Here is a 15968-nt window from a genome sequence, read left to right on the forward strand (position 1 = left end):
AGTTGGGCTCCGGAGCCCATGTTCACAGTCACTGCGACTTCCTCCCTGGTCCAAGCAGAGGATTTGAACCAGCAGGACTTGGTGGTGGAATGGGTGTGACAGAGAAAGGAAAGGAGGTTGATCTCCAACACGAGAACCCTGGTGGATGACGATGCCATTCACTGACCTGGAGGCACAGGAGGAGGAAGCCTGGTGGGCAGGGAGGGCTACAGTGACATTCAATTTGAACAAAGTGGGTTTAGGTTATCTGTTGGACATCTAAGTGCAATGGACATCCAGGTGGAATCCTGCTTTCAGAAAAGAAATGCGAGGCTCATGGTCCCACGGGGAAGCCAGGACCTGCTCCCAGGAGCAAGTGTGGCTGTCTAGCCCACGGGTCCAGAGAAGGAGCCCACTCGGGTCCAGGGCATGAAGGCAGAGACTTTCCAACCACCCACGTGGGCCCCACTCACCCTAAAGGAGCTGGTCAGCGAGAAGGACTCCGACCAGAACTGCAGGATCCCGTCCTTGCTGACAGTCAGGAAATGCCCGATCTTCTTGAGCCGCTGGACTAAGAACTCCACTTTCACAATCTCACACCCATGATTCCTGCGGAAGGTGATAAGAGAGAGGAGCCCAAACCAAACCAGAGCAAAGAGCACAGAGGAGGAAGGACACAGCTTCCCTCACAGGCACCACGAGAAACTCGGGTGAGTTTCTGTGAGACGTGGGCTCTGCCCCTCCTCCAAAGGGGACTGTCACCGCTGACAACCGTGGCCAGAAGGAAAGGAGACCCACATGGGATGCTGGGGTGACACGGGCCTCCCAGAGCAGTAAGTTTATCCCATGAAATAGCCAGTCAGCTTCCTCATGATGGGATGGGCCAGATGTCCTTTCACAGGAAAAACAGCCCACAGGAGGCGAGTGGAGTGGGGCTTGTGAGGAAAACTGCAAAATAACAGTGTTTCCAGCAACTACTCTAGTGCTTAGAGATGGAGGGGGGAATAGGGCCCAAGAACGAGATAAAAGTAGATAAAGGGACAGTGAGAAATCAGGGCCTTGTGAACCCAACTCTTCATCTCCAAAATCATGCCCTGAGCATAGCTAATAGCTCCTGGGGCATGCCTGGCCTCGCAGGAAGCCACTGAACAGCCTTCACAGCGAACTTCAACGCCACCTTCCAGTGGCTTCTTTCCTGTCCCCAAGCTGGCTAAGCCCACTGGCTATTAAAGGGCCAGACACAGCACAGCACACTCTCTCCCACTTGATGTGCCCACACCTCTGGGCCCCAGCAGGGCAGGTGATGTTGCCTCACCTTACAGGAAGCCAGGGGCTAACTGCCTGGAGTTATGTCCTGGTTCCCAGCAGACCTGGGACTAGAACCCAGGCACCTCGACTCCGACTCCAGCCAGAGCCCTTTCCACACGTTGCCATGGACGTGAGCTGAGCCGTGACTTAAGGATAACCCATGTCACTGGGAAATTCTACTGTGTTACAGACTCTGCACGAGAGACAGGGACTCGTTATCTGGACACGGCTCTCCCCTCTCTCTTGCCCTCAGCCCACGGCTCTGCTCAGAGCCTGACCAATTTTCTCAGTCACCTCTCTAGCCGTCCCATCCAATTCTGCCTCCTCTGTCAGGGCCAAGGGACTGTAGGGAACAGACCCAAGAGGTGAGAGCTCTGAAGTGAAGAGTGCCCCAGGAAGCTGTCCCCTCCTGAGGTCTCGGCTTCCTCATCTCCACAGTGACAGCACCTCCACGGGATCAATGAGACGGTGTGCTGGGTGAGCTTGGCCCAGGCTCAGTCCACGTGAGCCAGTTTGCAAAGTTACCCCTTCCTGATGGTGATGAAATATTATTTGGCTATTTTCTCCACCAAGCTGGACATGCCCTCCAGGTTAGGAGGTTGAGCAAATAAACAGGAGAAAACAGGGACAAGCTTCTTGTTTCAGGCCCTTGGGATCACCCTGGGGAATCAAACGTCCCAGGAAATAGACCAGCAAACGTATGACGACACCCAGCAAAGTTTCCATGTAGAAATTTACAGTTGCAAAGTGTGTCATCACTCATATTTATTGGCTATTCCTCAATTAACTCTTGACCAAATTGTTTTCAAAGTTACCCTTCCGTGGTTTTCATCGCACCATCTTCTCTATTAAACTTCAGGTTGGTTGAGGGCAGAGACACCCTTCTAGTTTGTGGCCTTCTCCGTGGCCTGCTCTGGGTGTGGTCCCCGGAGACAAACTCACCCACAGCCCCTCTGGTTATAACCAGGCCACAAATGGAGGCCACCACACCTGTTACCACAGGACCTGGCTCCCGGGCCCCGGCCACCTGCACGGGGCATCTGGTGCCCCAACCAAGGCAGACTCCGGGAGGAGAGCAAGAGGCCTGCAGCAGCCCAGCTCAGGAAGCCCTGGGCCCACGGGCTGGATCCACTAGAATGTTCCTCGTTCTTAGGGAGTTTGGAGGGGTGGGGGCAAACAGGGCCAGGGCACAGAGAGAGAAGGAGCCACATGGAGGAGAGAGCCCGCGGGTCAGGCACAGATCAAGGCAGAGGGACAGGAGCCACTTGTGCCAGGAGTGATGCAGGGGCTGCTCCCGAGGCCTGGTGCGGGCTTGAGGAGCAGTCTCCTGCGATGGCTCTCACTCCTGTCGCCTCAAAGGAAAGCCCTGTCCCCGCTATGTGAGCCATCTGTACCCTGTGGATGAAACCACAGACCTGCTCAGCCCCAGCCAGAGCAGGAAGTGGGAGCAGCATCTATGCTGCGGATAGGGAGGGTCCAACAGAGCAACCCCACCACTGTCACTTGGCCTCTCTGAGCCTCAGTTTCCTTGTCTGAAAAATGGGGACACAATGAGGGGCTGCTCAAGCCCACCTATGGGGTTGTGAGGCTGAAACGAGCTAAAGAATACCGAGCTGCAGGCGTGGTGCCAGGCCCACAGTGGCCCCACAGACAGGCATGGGGACTTAGGAAGGGGTGATGCGGGGCTGGCCCCAGCCTGGTCCAGACACACCCTTCAGTCCAGGGAGCCCAGGGAGAGGCTCCTTACAGGGGTATGATCCTCATGGGAAGGTGGAAGGGCAGGCAGCGCTGGCTCCTCAACATCTTCTCCTTCCCCTTGAACTCACGCATCACGTAGTCCAGGTACTCCTGCTGCCTCAGGAAGAAACGCCAGCAGGGAGGGCGTCGGCCAAACTGGCTGAGCACCGGCTTCCAGTGACTCGCCCGTCTCTCCCAGCCCCTTCCAAGGGACTCCGGGAGCCCCCCGAGGCTCTGGCCGAGGGAAGAAGCCAAGCACCAGAGCTGTTCTTGGATCTGGATCGGCAAAGGGCCTCTGTGCGTGCATTTGTGAAGACAGCACAGCAGCGCCTCCCTCAACGCGTTTCTGTAATCCTAGATAATCCTCACATCGCTCCACATTTGCCATTGCATCTGAGTCTCTTTATTCACCCCACTTTATGGATAATAAGACTAAGGCCCATATAAGTATAGATGAGTTGCCCCAGCTCATATATCAAGAAGTCAACAGCTGGGGAGGACCCATAAGCCAGGCCACGAGGGCAAATCTAGACTCTACTGACCAGTCTCACGAAAATATGGCCAAGGCCGAAATGGGCCACCATATGAAGCTATGACAAGAGACAGGGGACTTCCCTGGTAGTACAGTGGTTAAGAATCCGCCTGCCAATGCAGGGGACACGGGTTCGAGCCCTGGTCCGGGAAGATCCCACATGTCGCGGAGCAACTAAGGCTGTGCGCCACAACCACTGAGCCTGTGCTCTAGAGCCCGTGAGCCACAACTACTGAGCCCACATGCCACAACTACTGAAGCCGGTGCGCCTAGAGCCCGTGCTCCGCAACAAGAGAAGCCACCGCAATGAGAGGCCCATGCACTGCAAGGAAGAGTAGCCCCCGCTCCCCACAACTAGAGAAAGCCCGCGCGCAGCAACGAAGACCCAAAGCAGCCAAAAATAAATAAATTAATTAATTTTTTAAAAAAAACAGGGAGTTATGAAGAAAGATCACTGTGTAGATGACAGAGTGCTGGAAACATATTTATTATAGAGTATTAAGAGAAATGAAAGCAAAAAACACACATAAAGAGACAGAAGGTAGGGCTTCCCTGGTGGCGCAGTGGTTGAGAGTCCGCCTGCCAATGCAGGGGACACGGGTTCGTGCCCCAGTCCGGGAAGATCCCACATGCCGCGGAGCGACTGGGCCCGTGAGCCATGGCCGCTGAGCCTGCACGTCCGGAGCCTGTGCTCCGCAACGGGAGAGGCCACAACAGTGAGAGGCCCGCGTACCGCAAAAAAAAAAAAAAAAAAAAAAAAAAAAGAATGTACATCTATGCTGAGGGGGAGGTATGGCAGAGCTGTTAACACATGGGCTCTTGAGGCAAAATCCCTGGGTCTGAAGATTGGCCCGGCTGCTAACTAGCTCTGTAACCCTGGCCCAATTTATTCCTCTCTTGCCTCAGTTTCCCAATCTGTCAAATGGAGGTACATTACCAGCACCTGCCCATAGGATTCCTGTGAGGTTTAAGTATAATAATATATAAACTGCTTAGCACCATGTCTGGTGTAAATGCTAGTTATCGTTGTCAGCACTGCTACATCAATACATCAGACTGGTTTTTTGTACTTTACTGTGTTCTTTTGCATTCTTAAATGCTGTACATGCTCATTGTAGAACATTTAAAATCAGGGGTAAAAAGCATTATTATTAATATGCTCTAAAACCCTGACTTTTTTTTTTTTTGCGGTACGCGGGCCTCTCACTGCTGTGGCCTCTCCCGCTGCGGAGCACAGGCTCCGGACGCGCAGGCTCAGCGGCCATGGCCCACAGGCCTAGCCGCTCCGCGGCACGTGGGATCCTCCCGGACCGGGGCACGAACCCGTGTGCCCTGCATCGGCAGGCGGACTCAGCCACTGCACCACCAGGGAAGCCCAACCCTGACATTTTTTGATTTAACAGCCACTGAGTGACCATAAAGGGCTAAGAGATGGTTGTGGCACCGGCTGGAATCCCCTGAGCCAAATGGGAGGCTGGTGTGCAGGAGAGCCACGTGGCAGGCGGGGGTCCTTGCCACTCACTGCTGTGTGCTCAGCCAGTCTCGGGCAGGGGTCACTAGCATTTGTCACATACCCTCCTGTACCCTGGTAGGGGAACAAGCTGCAGTGAGCCCAGCTCACAGGGGTCTCGGGAGGGCCCCCTCAAAGACTCCAAGTGTTTCCTCTATCCAGCAAGCCCCCCAGAGTCTACCCCCTTCTTCAGCCCTCCACGTGCCCCACTGACCAGCCAAGGACTGCACCCTTCAGCCACCTGAAGCAGCGGAGGTGAGGCCGTTACAGTTCATGTCCACCTTCAAAAACAGCGCCTCTATCATCTCGTTGGACGCATTGCTCAGAATCTTCTTCACAGCCTTAACGAAAGTCTTCATGTCCAGGGCTTCAAAAGAGAGAAGGAAGAACACCGTCCACTTCACCAAAAGTCCCTCGGCCCCATCACCAGCCACAGCGTTCTTGGGTGTCTGGGTGCTGAGGGGGAACACACAGAGGATCACATTGCCGGGTCATCTTTTGCATCTCATCTGTTCAACATGCGATCACCCAAAAATACTGGCTGCACACCTGCCTCGTGAAAGCACCATGTTGGTCCCATGGCAGTGACGGGGGTGGGTACTAAAAAAGATCAGATCCCATTTCTGAGCAAATCAGACAGACCAGGCATTGAGACAAAGAAAACTGATGAAAACTCCAAAATAAATAAATAAATACAGAAAGAAGAAAAACATAAGTAAACAATGGCAACAAAGGGACATAAATAAATTCAAAGCTACAGAGGAAGAGGTGAAACACATCTTTTAGAGGCAATGAAAATACAAACTTGGGCTGGAGGGAAAGATGGGCAGGGGAGAGGCAGAGGGGCTGGGATAAAATTTCTTCCCCTGCTGGGTTTTGTGGCTACAGGGGTATCTGTCTGCAAATGGATCAATTACTCCTGTCTAGATTTTTTTTAAAAGAATCACAGTCTTTAAAAAGAACTTCTAGAACCCCCTCCAAATATCTGGAACTTTCGCCATGGCCTGAAGGCTGCTCCTCTCAGACCTCACCTCTCACCACCATCCCCTTCATTCTCTGCTCCAGCCACCATGTCCCCACACCATTTCTCACCCTGCCACCTCAAGGCCTTTGCACCGTCTGGTTCCTCCACAGGGAAGCCTTTCCCAGGGACTCTCGAAGGGGGCGGCCCAGCCCCATGCCTGGCTCCTACTTCCCCCCAAACCTTCCTCCTTACCAGCCTGGACATGAGCTCGGACAGTGCAGGGCTGAGCCTGTCCCCTCTCTGACTGGGTCCTCAGCACGCAACACATGTTTGTTCCCTGAGTGTTTCTGTTGGCACTGGGACGTGATGACGATGACTGGGGACCACTACCATCTGCGTTTATTCTTACTGATCACCTGATGGTGGCGGGTGGGGGCGGGGGCGGGGGGGGTGCTGGGAGGAAACTGTGGCACAGAGAGTTGGGATCATGTGCCCAAGGTCACACGGCTGGTGAGTGGTGGCACCCAGACCATCCCCAGCAATCTGGGGTCACGCTCTCACCCTATTCCACGCTCCTCATACAACACCCAGCACAGCACTACAGCAACATTTACTGCTAAACTGAGGAACAAATGAAAGCCTGAACAAAAGCTGCCCTGCTTAAAGAAGGAGCCATCCTGCTGATCTGAAGCGACAGCCAAGAGCCTTAACACATTTGAGTGACATGTAACAGCCCCTCCGTGTATCAGATGGATGTCAGGGGACAGTCCCCGAGCACAGAGCTGTCCCCTCGGGAAAGAGCTGGCAGTCAAAGGGCCTTTGTGCAGGTTTAATGAACAAACCCCTCTTGACAACACTACAGGGAGAGTCCCTTTCATTGGTGTTTAAGAACTTGTATATATTGTCCACTGCTGTATTATTTTAATATCCTTCTTAAAAAGTTTACTGAAAAAAATTTGAGTATAACAAGAGAATAGACACAAAGGTGTCCTGGAAAAGAAATGTACACTGTGGGAGCCAGTCAGGTCCCCTGCTCATCACGGCTAAAAGGAAGTGCTCACCCCTCACACCAAATGGTTCACTAACAGCTCTCGAAGCACAAAAGTGAAAATATGTCCCTGCGGAGGGGGCCCCTACATTCCCTAGGATCAGGCAGGAGGGACTTTCTGGGTGGCTCCCTGACTCCTGCCAGCTCACTCCTCTTAGCCCCGGTGACCTCGAACCCCACCCTCGGGGCCTCCTCCCTTCTGGCGGCCAAGCACCAGCCACTCTCGCCTCCCCGGGCTGCTGCGACTCCCCCAGGCTCCGTCACCTGCTCTGTCCTGTCGCTCGTCACGTGCCTCAGCTCTTCCCATCACTGTCCCTTTCTTTTCTGCTGGACACTCTCCTTGAACGACCTCATCTATTCACCCATCTCTACATCTCAGGAGAGAATTTCTCTCCATGTCCCTGAATATTTCCAAGTGTCCCCCCGGCCCTTTCAACTCAGCATGTTTAAAATCCAATTTCTTATCTTTATCCCGAAACTTGCTCCCACTTCCTGTGTTTACCATCTCTGCTAACGGCATCACCTCCACCCAGTCACCCAAGAAGAACACCTGAGGGGTGAGTCCTGTGGTCCTGGAATGGTGCACTGTCATTCTCCCCATCTTACAGATGAGCACACAAGAGGCACAAGAGGTGCGGGATTTGCCCAAGGACACACAGAGGTGCAGCGGGGATTTGAAACCAGAAGACTTTCTCCTCTCTGTTATAATCTCCAGGACCCCATGTGTGGCCATCACACGATGAGCTCTTTCAACAACCCCCCCAGGCTCCACATCCAGCCCGACCTCCTAGCCACCATGACACTTACCTTTCTCAAACAGGTCTAGATGTGCCACCTCCCCATCAGCCCCACTGCCGGAGTTCAGGGCCCTGTGACCCGAGGGCACCCACCAGCCCCCCAGGGCCACCTGGCCCCCCAGCCTTGCTCCAGGATGCCGCGCTCGCCCTCTAGCCCAGCAACACCTCTCCTATGCCAGGCCCCTGCCTTGACCCTCCCTGTTCCCCTCTCCTGGGAAACTTCCACTTCACCTCTCCAGGCAGGTCAAGGATGACCTCCTCTGAACACAGTGGGGCAGGAGTCAGGGGTGGAGGCAGGGGGAGAGGCTCCCGCTGCACCCACACCTCTCTGTGTTGTCTGAACTTTCTACCCATGTACTCTTCCAGTGCCAAGTGCCCCCAGCTCCCCGCCCCTTTCTCTTCCTTTCTTTGTAATGCCAAGAGGTAGGGTAATGGATTATTTATCTCTGTTTTTTATATACTTATAAGCATTTAAAAAAATAAATGCTAAATTAAAAATGCTTAAGAAAAATGTTGTTTCATAATAACTTACATGGGAAAGAACCTGAAAAATAATATATATGTGTAACTGAATCACTTTGCTGTATACCTGAAACTAACACAACACTGCAAATTAACTATACTTCAATTGAAAAAAAGAAAAGAAAGAAATGAAAAGAAAAATGTTGTTTCCTAGCCTCCACTCTGCCCTCCAGGGGAAATAAGTACCTGTTCCCCATGCTTGTCCAGAGCGCATGCCTGCCCTTCTCAGCACACAGATCATGGAGGACAGGATGCTGCTGCACACTGGACTCACAGCCCTGCTCTCACTGAAGGGGCCTTCTTTCATCTATTTTAGCGTCTGAGGTGCTCCACACGGTGGGGGTGCCCGAGAAGGCACAGGCTTTGGTGCCACAGGACTGGCCACTCTGTCGGGGCCTGTGGTTGATGCCTGTCTGCGCAGAGCCCCCAGGTGCCTCCCGTGGACAGTCAGGACCCCTGCTGCAGGGCTTCTGGGAGAACTGAATAAAATCCAGCAGAGGCCTATATAAACCATAAGGCCCGGCAGAGCTTGGTAAAATATCTGTTGGCATAAAGGGTGGGTGGCACTCAGACTGTGTGCCACCCATGTCCACCCAGGAGCACCTGAGCAGAAGGTAAGCTCCCCCTGCCTGCAGGCCGAGCTGCAGGGCCCCCTAGCCCGGTGGTTCTCCTACAAGCCCTGAGCAGCCTGCAGCCTCCCCCAGGCAGGCCCCACTGGGCAGTGGGCCAGGGGTACGTGGACACTTTCAAGACCAGCAAAACCACTGCAGCCCAAAAAGGGAACTTGCAGAACAGGGAAGAGAACCATGTATCTCCCCTCTTCCCTCCGAGGCAAGCACAAATGGCCAGGGCTCCCGAGAAACGGTTTCAAGCCCATGCTCAGAATTCACCTCTTTTAAAGGCTTCTGAAAAAGGGTCCTATTTTCCTTTACCCTCCATCAGCTAAGAGTGAATTTTCCCTTCCTCCATTTAAAACCACGGCCAGTTTTCTGTTTTGTTTTTTAAAATGAGGAAGCTCTTTTTACACTGATAGGAAAAGATTTCAAGACATATTAGGTCAAGACATATTCAAGAAGGGAAACTAGATAAAAATTACTTTTTAAAAAAGCAAGGAGTAGACAATTGTGCAGATCCTTCACAATGTATATGGATATCAAATCATCACTTTGCACACTTTAAATACATTACAATTTTATTTGTCAATTATACCTTAATAAAGCTGGAGGAAAAAAAAGCAAGGAGTAGAGCAGTGTAGACAGTAGTGTATATGAAAAGGAGGGGGAAGCAACTACAGGCACTGTGTGCTTCTGAAGGTTACAGGAAACGGAAGGCAGTAACGCCTGCAGGGACTGCATGCTGGACGGAGCAGCACAGTCTGACCCAGGGAGACATTTTCTCTGTATACCAAGAAAAGGTATCATGAGAAAAGTGCCTTCTGAATTTTTTTTTTTTTTGGAAAACGTTTGTAATGCAGCATTGTAAAAATACTGCATGGTGGCCTGCTTCGAAAAGAGGGAGAGATAATGGCACCTTTTGAATTTTGAACTGTGTGCCTATATCACCTGTTCAAAACAAAAGACAAACAGAATAAAAACTGTAGCTAAAGCTGGGGCTGTCCGGTCCTCTAAGACACAGTGGTGGCACCTCCTGGCCACCAAATACTGACACCCGAAGAACTCTGATTAGGGACAATCTCAGCTTCAGGTCAGACACAAATTATCCCTCCCCCACCTCACTTTGCTCTTTTTAAACTGACCATTTGTTACCCTTTCCTGCCAAAACACGGTGTGGCTGTAAACCTCAAATTGATGGGGCAAGCAGACATGGCCCCAGCACTGGCGCTCAGAGTCTAGTGGACAGAAATAAAGATGACTTTAAGTATTCCAATAGGAATAATAATTTAACTTTATGTGTATCTTCCCAAGGGCATAAATCAAGCTCTAAAGAGAAAAAAAGTTCGATGCACAAAGGATGTTCTTCACAATGTTATTTAAACTCAGTAAAAGCTAAATGTTTCATTTAGGGAAATGGCTTAGTCAACCAGTAGAGCACTTGCATTCACTGCTAATGATGATCCAGAAAACCACATAAAGTATGAAAAACCCTTAAGGAATTAACATTAAGAGAAAAAGAAGGGTCTGAAATTACATAAAGTACAATTACAGACATGCGAAAACACACATAGCCATCTGGGGCAGAGAGGCTGACGGTGGCCCCAGATGGCCACCTCCTGGCGTTCATGCCCTCCTGTGATCCCTTCCCTTTGAGTGTGGCAGAACCTGTGACTTGCTCCTGACCAACAGAATACGGCAAAGGTGACAGGATATACGGGACTGTGTGTGCATGATTATGAGATTGTAGCACACATCGTGCTGGAGTTGCTATCTTCCTGCCTGACTTGAGTCTTGAAATCAGCCGTATTGGTGAGTCCCACAGGGCCAGGAACTGGGCGGCTCTAGGAGCTGAAAACAGTGGCCCTTCAATAGCCAGGAAGAAACAAGAGCCCTCAGTCCTGCAGCTTCAAGGAGATGAATTCTGCCAACAACCTGGTGAACTTAGAAGTGGATCCCTCCGGGACTTCCCTGGTGGTCCAGTGGTTAAGAATCCGCCTTCCAATGCAGTGGACGCGGGTTCAATCCCTGGTCGGGGAACTAAGATCCCACATGCCAAAGGGCAACTGAGCCCATGCACTGCAACTACTGAGCCCTTGTGCCTCAGCTGGAGAGCCCACGTGCTGCAAACTACAGAGCCCATGCGCTCTGGAGCCCGTGCGCCACAACGAAGGGCCTGCCTGCTGCAACTAAGACCCGACGCAGCAAAAAAAAAAAAAAAAAAAAAAAGTGGATCCTTCCCAGTCAAGCCCCAGATGATACTGCAACCCCAGTTGACACCTTGGCTGCAGCCTAGTGAGACCCTGAGCAGGGAAGCCAGCTAAGCTGTGCCCAGACTCCTGACCAACTGAAATGGTGAGATAATAAACATGTACTGGTTTAAGCCACTAATTTTGTGGGAATATTGCTACACAGCAATAGAAAATGAAGCATACATATGAAACTGTTTGGAAGAAAACATACTGAAATGCTGATAGGGGTTACCCAAGTGTTTGGATTAGGGGTATTTTTTTCCTCGGTCCCAAATAGCCTCTAGTAGGCTTACAATACCCACACAGTATAACAATGAAAAGTTTTAAAGGAGATACTGGATATAAAAACGCTTGTCAAGTCTGCACCCTTCACCTACACCAGGTCCTGGGTCCCTCCCTGTGCAGAAGCCAGAGGCTGAGCCCATGATGTAGCCTCACCTCCAGTCAAGTCGACCTCATCTTGAAAGGTTTTCTCCATCTGGGCCAGGTGTGGCTCAGTGAACAGCTGAGACTCGTGTTGGAAGTCGGATGTCTGGCTAAGGGAGACGGATGGTGTCGGGGAGCTGAGAACCTCCTTGCTCTTCTGGGACCCACCTGCAGAGGACACCTGGAACACAGATGACTACAGGAACCAGGCCCTGAGAGGGGTGATTTCCTGAGCTGAACAGTTTCAGCACATCTTATTGAAAGAGCACAACTTTGGGGTAGGTAGTGTTGTGGTGTGTTACTTACTGATGCAAACAAGTTAAGTCTTTAACCACTTTTAGGCCTAGGAAGCCCAAGGAAGATCTAGACCGCTTCTCCTGACTCTGGGGAGTTAACTACTGTTCCCCTTTTACAGATGCCACGACTGAGGCTCAGCGAGGTTAGCAGACACAGCCAAGGTCCCACCTCACACACCACAGGACTCGACAAGGTGCTTCAGCTGAGTAACTATATAGTTTCAAATCTTCAGTGGTCAGAACTCAAGACCCCAAGGAATCCAGCTCCATCTTCTCCAGCCAATGTGATTCTGTGCTGACCAGCCCAGACACCCTGGATCAGGTCAGATCACCTGTGCACGACAGCCAAGCTCACGCAGTCCCCTCCATCGGGGGCTCTTGGCTTCCGCCACCTCCTGCTCACCTTCCCGCATTCTCCACCCAGCCTTCCCCATCCCCCCAGCCCTCAACAAAGCTTCCCCTCTGCCGCCCCTACACGTGACTCATTTTGACCCTTAGCAGAGTGTTGCAGGTTCCTGAAGACTCAGGTCATCAAAGGCCACCTCCCCCAAAAGACTCCAGGTGTGGACTATGTGATAACCATTGGGTGTTGCCCACTGAAATGCACTGCTTTGGGCCTTGGGCAGTGAAGAAGACTTCGGTTCAGAAAGTCAAAAGACAAGGTGGAGTTTGGACTACTCACTCTCCCCGCCCCAGCCGCACCAAACGCAGTGCCCCTCAAACTGTGAGCTTTCCCTCATTCCCTCAGGGTCTAGGCACATTCTTTGAGTGCCAGGCACTGTGGACACACCATCGAACAGAGTGGAGACCTGCCTTCATGGAGCCCAACAGATGAGCTAGTTAATGCTCTCACCGGCCACGCAGGCCCCGAGGTTAGAAATCCCACCACCATCTTTGGTTCTTCCCTCTGCCTCCCTTGCATTCTTACTGTCCTTCCTATTGATTCTTACTATGATCCATCTCCTATATCTAAACCCTCCTCTCCCACATCCCTGCCCCACCCTAAACCCTAGCCTTTTGCTGGGACAAGTACAATGGCCTTCCCCAACTGGGACCAGAATTTGGTCTTCCCTTCAAATCCACCTCCCAAAACACTCGCACCAATTATCTTTCTGGAAGGCAAATCTGATCATGACTCGACCCCAGCTGACACTTTCCAGGCTACTCCCATCATCCCCAACTCCTGAGTGTGGCACTCAAAGCCCTTTGCAATGTAGCCCTGACCTGTCTTTCTAGTTGTAACGCACACACCATGGTCCAGGCACGCCAACTGCTCTCCACCACCCACACACACAGATAGCATTCCACTTCTCCTCACGTCTTTCCCTCTATGCAACAAAGACCATCATCCCCAGAGATGAACTCCTACCCATGCTTCAAACTCTGGCTCAAATGACACCTCCTCCAAGGAGCTTTTCAATAACTTTCAGGTGAGAGTCATCATTGCCACCTCTGTGCTTCCAAACTCTTTGCTCCTACCTGCCATGCATGCTTGACACCTGTGCATGTCTATCCATATGTGTGACAGCAAGGTGTGATGGGAAGCACACGGCTGTAGAGTCCCAGAGCTCTCTGGGCTAGAATTCTGCCTGGCTGCCTGCTCCCAGCTAATTTATCATGGGCATATCACATCACTTCTCGGAGCCATCAGTTTCCTTACCTGCAAAATCTCTCCCCAGTACCCACCTTGAAGGGTTGTGGTGAGATAAAATGACACCTGAACACGTGCGAAGCCCCAACAAATTGTATTACACAATCAATGAGAACTCCTGTTATTACTCCCCATCTCATAGTGAGCTCTTTGAAGGCCAGGGCATTTTAAAATTATCTTGGTTTAATCTATACTAATTCTATTTTCCCCAGCCCCAAGCACATAATGGACACTAAATACTCATCTGGCTTCATAATACTTTGTACAGCCCACCCCACCATTATCACAACTTAGCTGGACAAAATTAAGTACAGTCCATGTAGAGGCTGCAAATTGGTGGCCTCGGTTTTATTGCATTTGGCCCACACAATGCTTTAAAAGGGAAAACCAGCCTACTGCAGTAGACTTGTTACTTTGTAAATATCTCAGCTTGCAACTCCCCGTGCAGAGGCTGATAACCTGATAACCGACAGACTTGGATGCCCATGAGTGATGTCTGGTGGCTCTGGAACACCCCCTCCCGTTATCAATTCTGATGGCTTTCTTACCTTTTGAGATAAAGAGCTCTCTCTGAAGTCCTCAGAAGACATTGGTCTTGACCTAGAATAGGGAATCATAGTTGCTTTAACTCCAGTCTTTGTAAGGACCATGTGGGAGGCTGACCTAGCTGAGACACAGGAGGGTGGGAAAAAAGTCAAGGTCAAGGGAGAGGATGGCTGCCCTGTGCCCATGGATCCCCAGCCCGTATTTGATGAGCACCCCTCTTCTCATAGGGGATCCTAAAACAGGGAGTTTTTCTAGAGCTTATTATACCTGTGAGCCTTCTTTCCTCTGATGGGAAAGAGTTGTCCTGGGGCCCCGAGGCTTCTCAAGTTACTATACTCCTGGCTTAATGCCAGAGGCTTCCTAAAGGGAGTCACCCTTTCTTCAGAATTAGAAAAGGCTTAGGAGGCCATGTGGGGGTCCAACTATAATTCACAGATTCGGGAAATAAGGTCTGGGGCAAGCACATTTCCAAAGGGTCAAACACATGCACCAAAGGTGGGGCAAGATGGGCCCCTGACTCTCCACTGTGTGCACCCACCCGCCCTCAGTGCCCCTGGAGGCAGGACTTCTCCTCACGCAGCACGGGGTCAGGTGTGAGTGTGGAGGAGGGGTCCATTCCATGGAGCTCTGCTATGAGAATACAAAGGGCACATTTCCACTGGGTCAGTGGCACCTCCACAGATGATGGAAGACAGCATTGTGTCAGGATTACTGGAGTGTCAACCCACCTCATCAGCAAGTGTCACCAGCAGGAAGCAAGAGGGCACTCTGGGATGGCATGGAAACTTCCATGAAGGCAACTATGAAAACTCATCCGCATAAGATGGAGGGAGAGAGGAGGAGGAAGACTGGCCCATGGTGTCCTAACCTAACCGTGTCTTGGCGACAGCTCAGCTATAAGGACCAAAGGAGAGAGAAGAGCCGAAGGAAAGGAGACTTGGAAGCTAGGAACCAGGGTAACTGAGGGAAATGCCAGAAACATTTCCAGAAAAGGGAGCAATGAGGGAAAGTGGCTTAATGCATGTGATGCTGGGCTGTCCAATTAGAAATAAAAAACAAATACCTAGAAATATGGGGACTGAAACTTGAGTGGCTACATTTAGGGCATAGAGAGAGGAGGGGAAACACACAAAAGACAGGATGAGTCAACCAGGAAGATTGGGATGCTCCAGAGTGAGCCAAGATGATAAGAAATGAAGGCCACTGAACACGGGCGATGAAAGATCACCAGTGAGAAAGTTGCAGAGGTGTATTCATAGGTCCATTTCTGTTCAGAATATATACCTGTATATGTTGCCACCTGCATGGAAAGAGAGCCTGGAAAAATGAACTCCAAATGTAATGTCAGTTATTTCTGGCAGGTGAGATTACAGAGAATTTCTATAGTCCAAAATCATGCATTTCTCTATTTCTTTTTTAATTCAAAAAAGGTTCATACCAATCTTTAAGATTTATTTCAAGGGAGTGAATGGTGGGTAGCAATTTACTCATCTGTGAAAGACCGCTGGACAAGAGTGGTTGCTGGGAATTCCCTGGCGGTCCAGTGGTTAGGACTTGGCACTTGTACTGCTGGGGCCCGGGCTCGATCCCTGGTCGGGGAACTAAGATACTGCAAGCCATGCAGTGCAGCAAAAAAAAAAAGTCGTTGCTGCAACATCGTTCAGAGCAGCAAAAAATAAAGTGAATGACTATCAGTAGAGGAATGGCTGAATAAATCAGTACACCTGCACTCAGGACGTTACCCAAGGAATCAAAAGGATGAATCTGACCTTCGGCAGGCAACTAGGAG

At 51.1% G+C, this 15968-nt stretch overlaps 1 protein-coding gene across 1 annotated transcript in view; it reads right to left on the minus strand.

Annotated features, from left to right (window-relative positions):
- EFCAB8 (EF-hand calcium binding domain 8) overlaps window positions 1-12395 on the minus strand; it is a 31645-nt gene extending 19250 nt beyond the window's left edge. Inside the window, 5 exon segments of the mRNA XM_029220810.1 lie at window positions 453-588; window positions 3035-3138; window positions 5315-5433; window positions 11699-11854; window positions 12386-12395. Of these exon segments, the coding sequence (XP_029076643.1) occupies window positions 453-588; window positions 3035-3138; window positions 5315-5433; window positions 11699-11854; window positions 12386-12395 (525 nt within the window).
- Window positions 12396-15968: the final 3573 nt, after the last annotated feature.

This window comes from Monodon monoceros, unplaced genomic scaffold, assembly GCF_005190385.1.
Source record: "Monodon monoceros isolate NGI ecotype Baffin Bay Population unplaced genomic scaffold, NGI_Narwhal_1 Super_Scaffold_13, whole genome shotgun sequence".
Classification (NCBI taxonomy): domain Eukaryota; kingdom Metazoa; phylum Chordata; class Mammalia; order Artiodactyla; family Monodontidae; genus Monodon; species Monodon monoceros.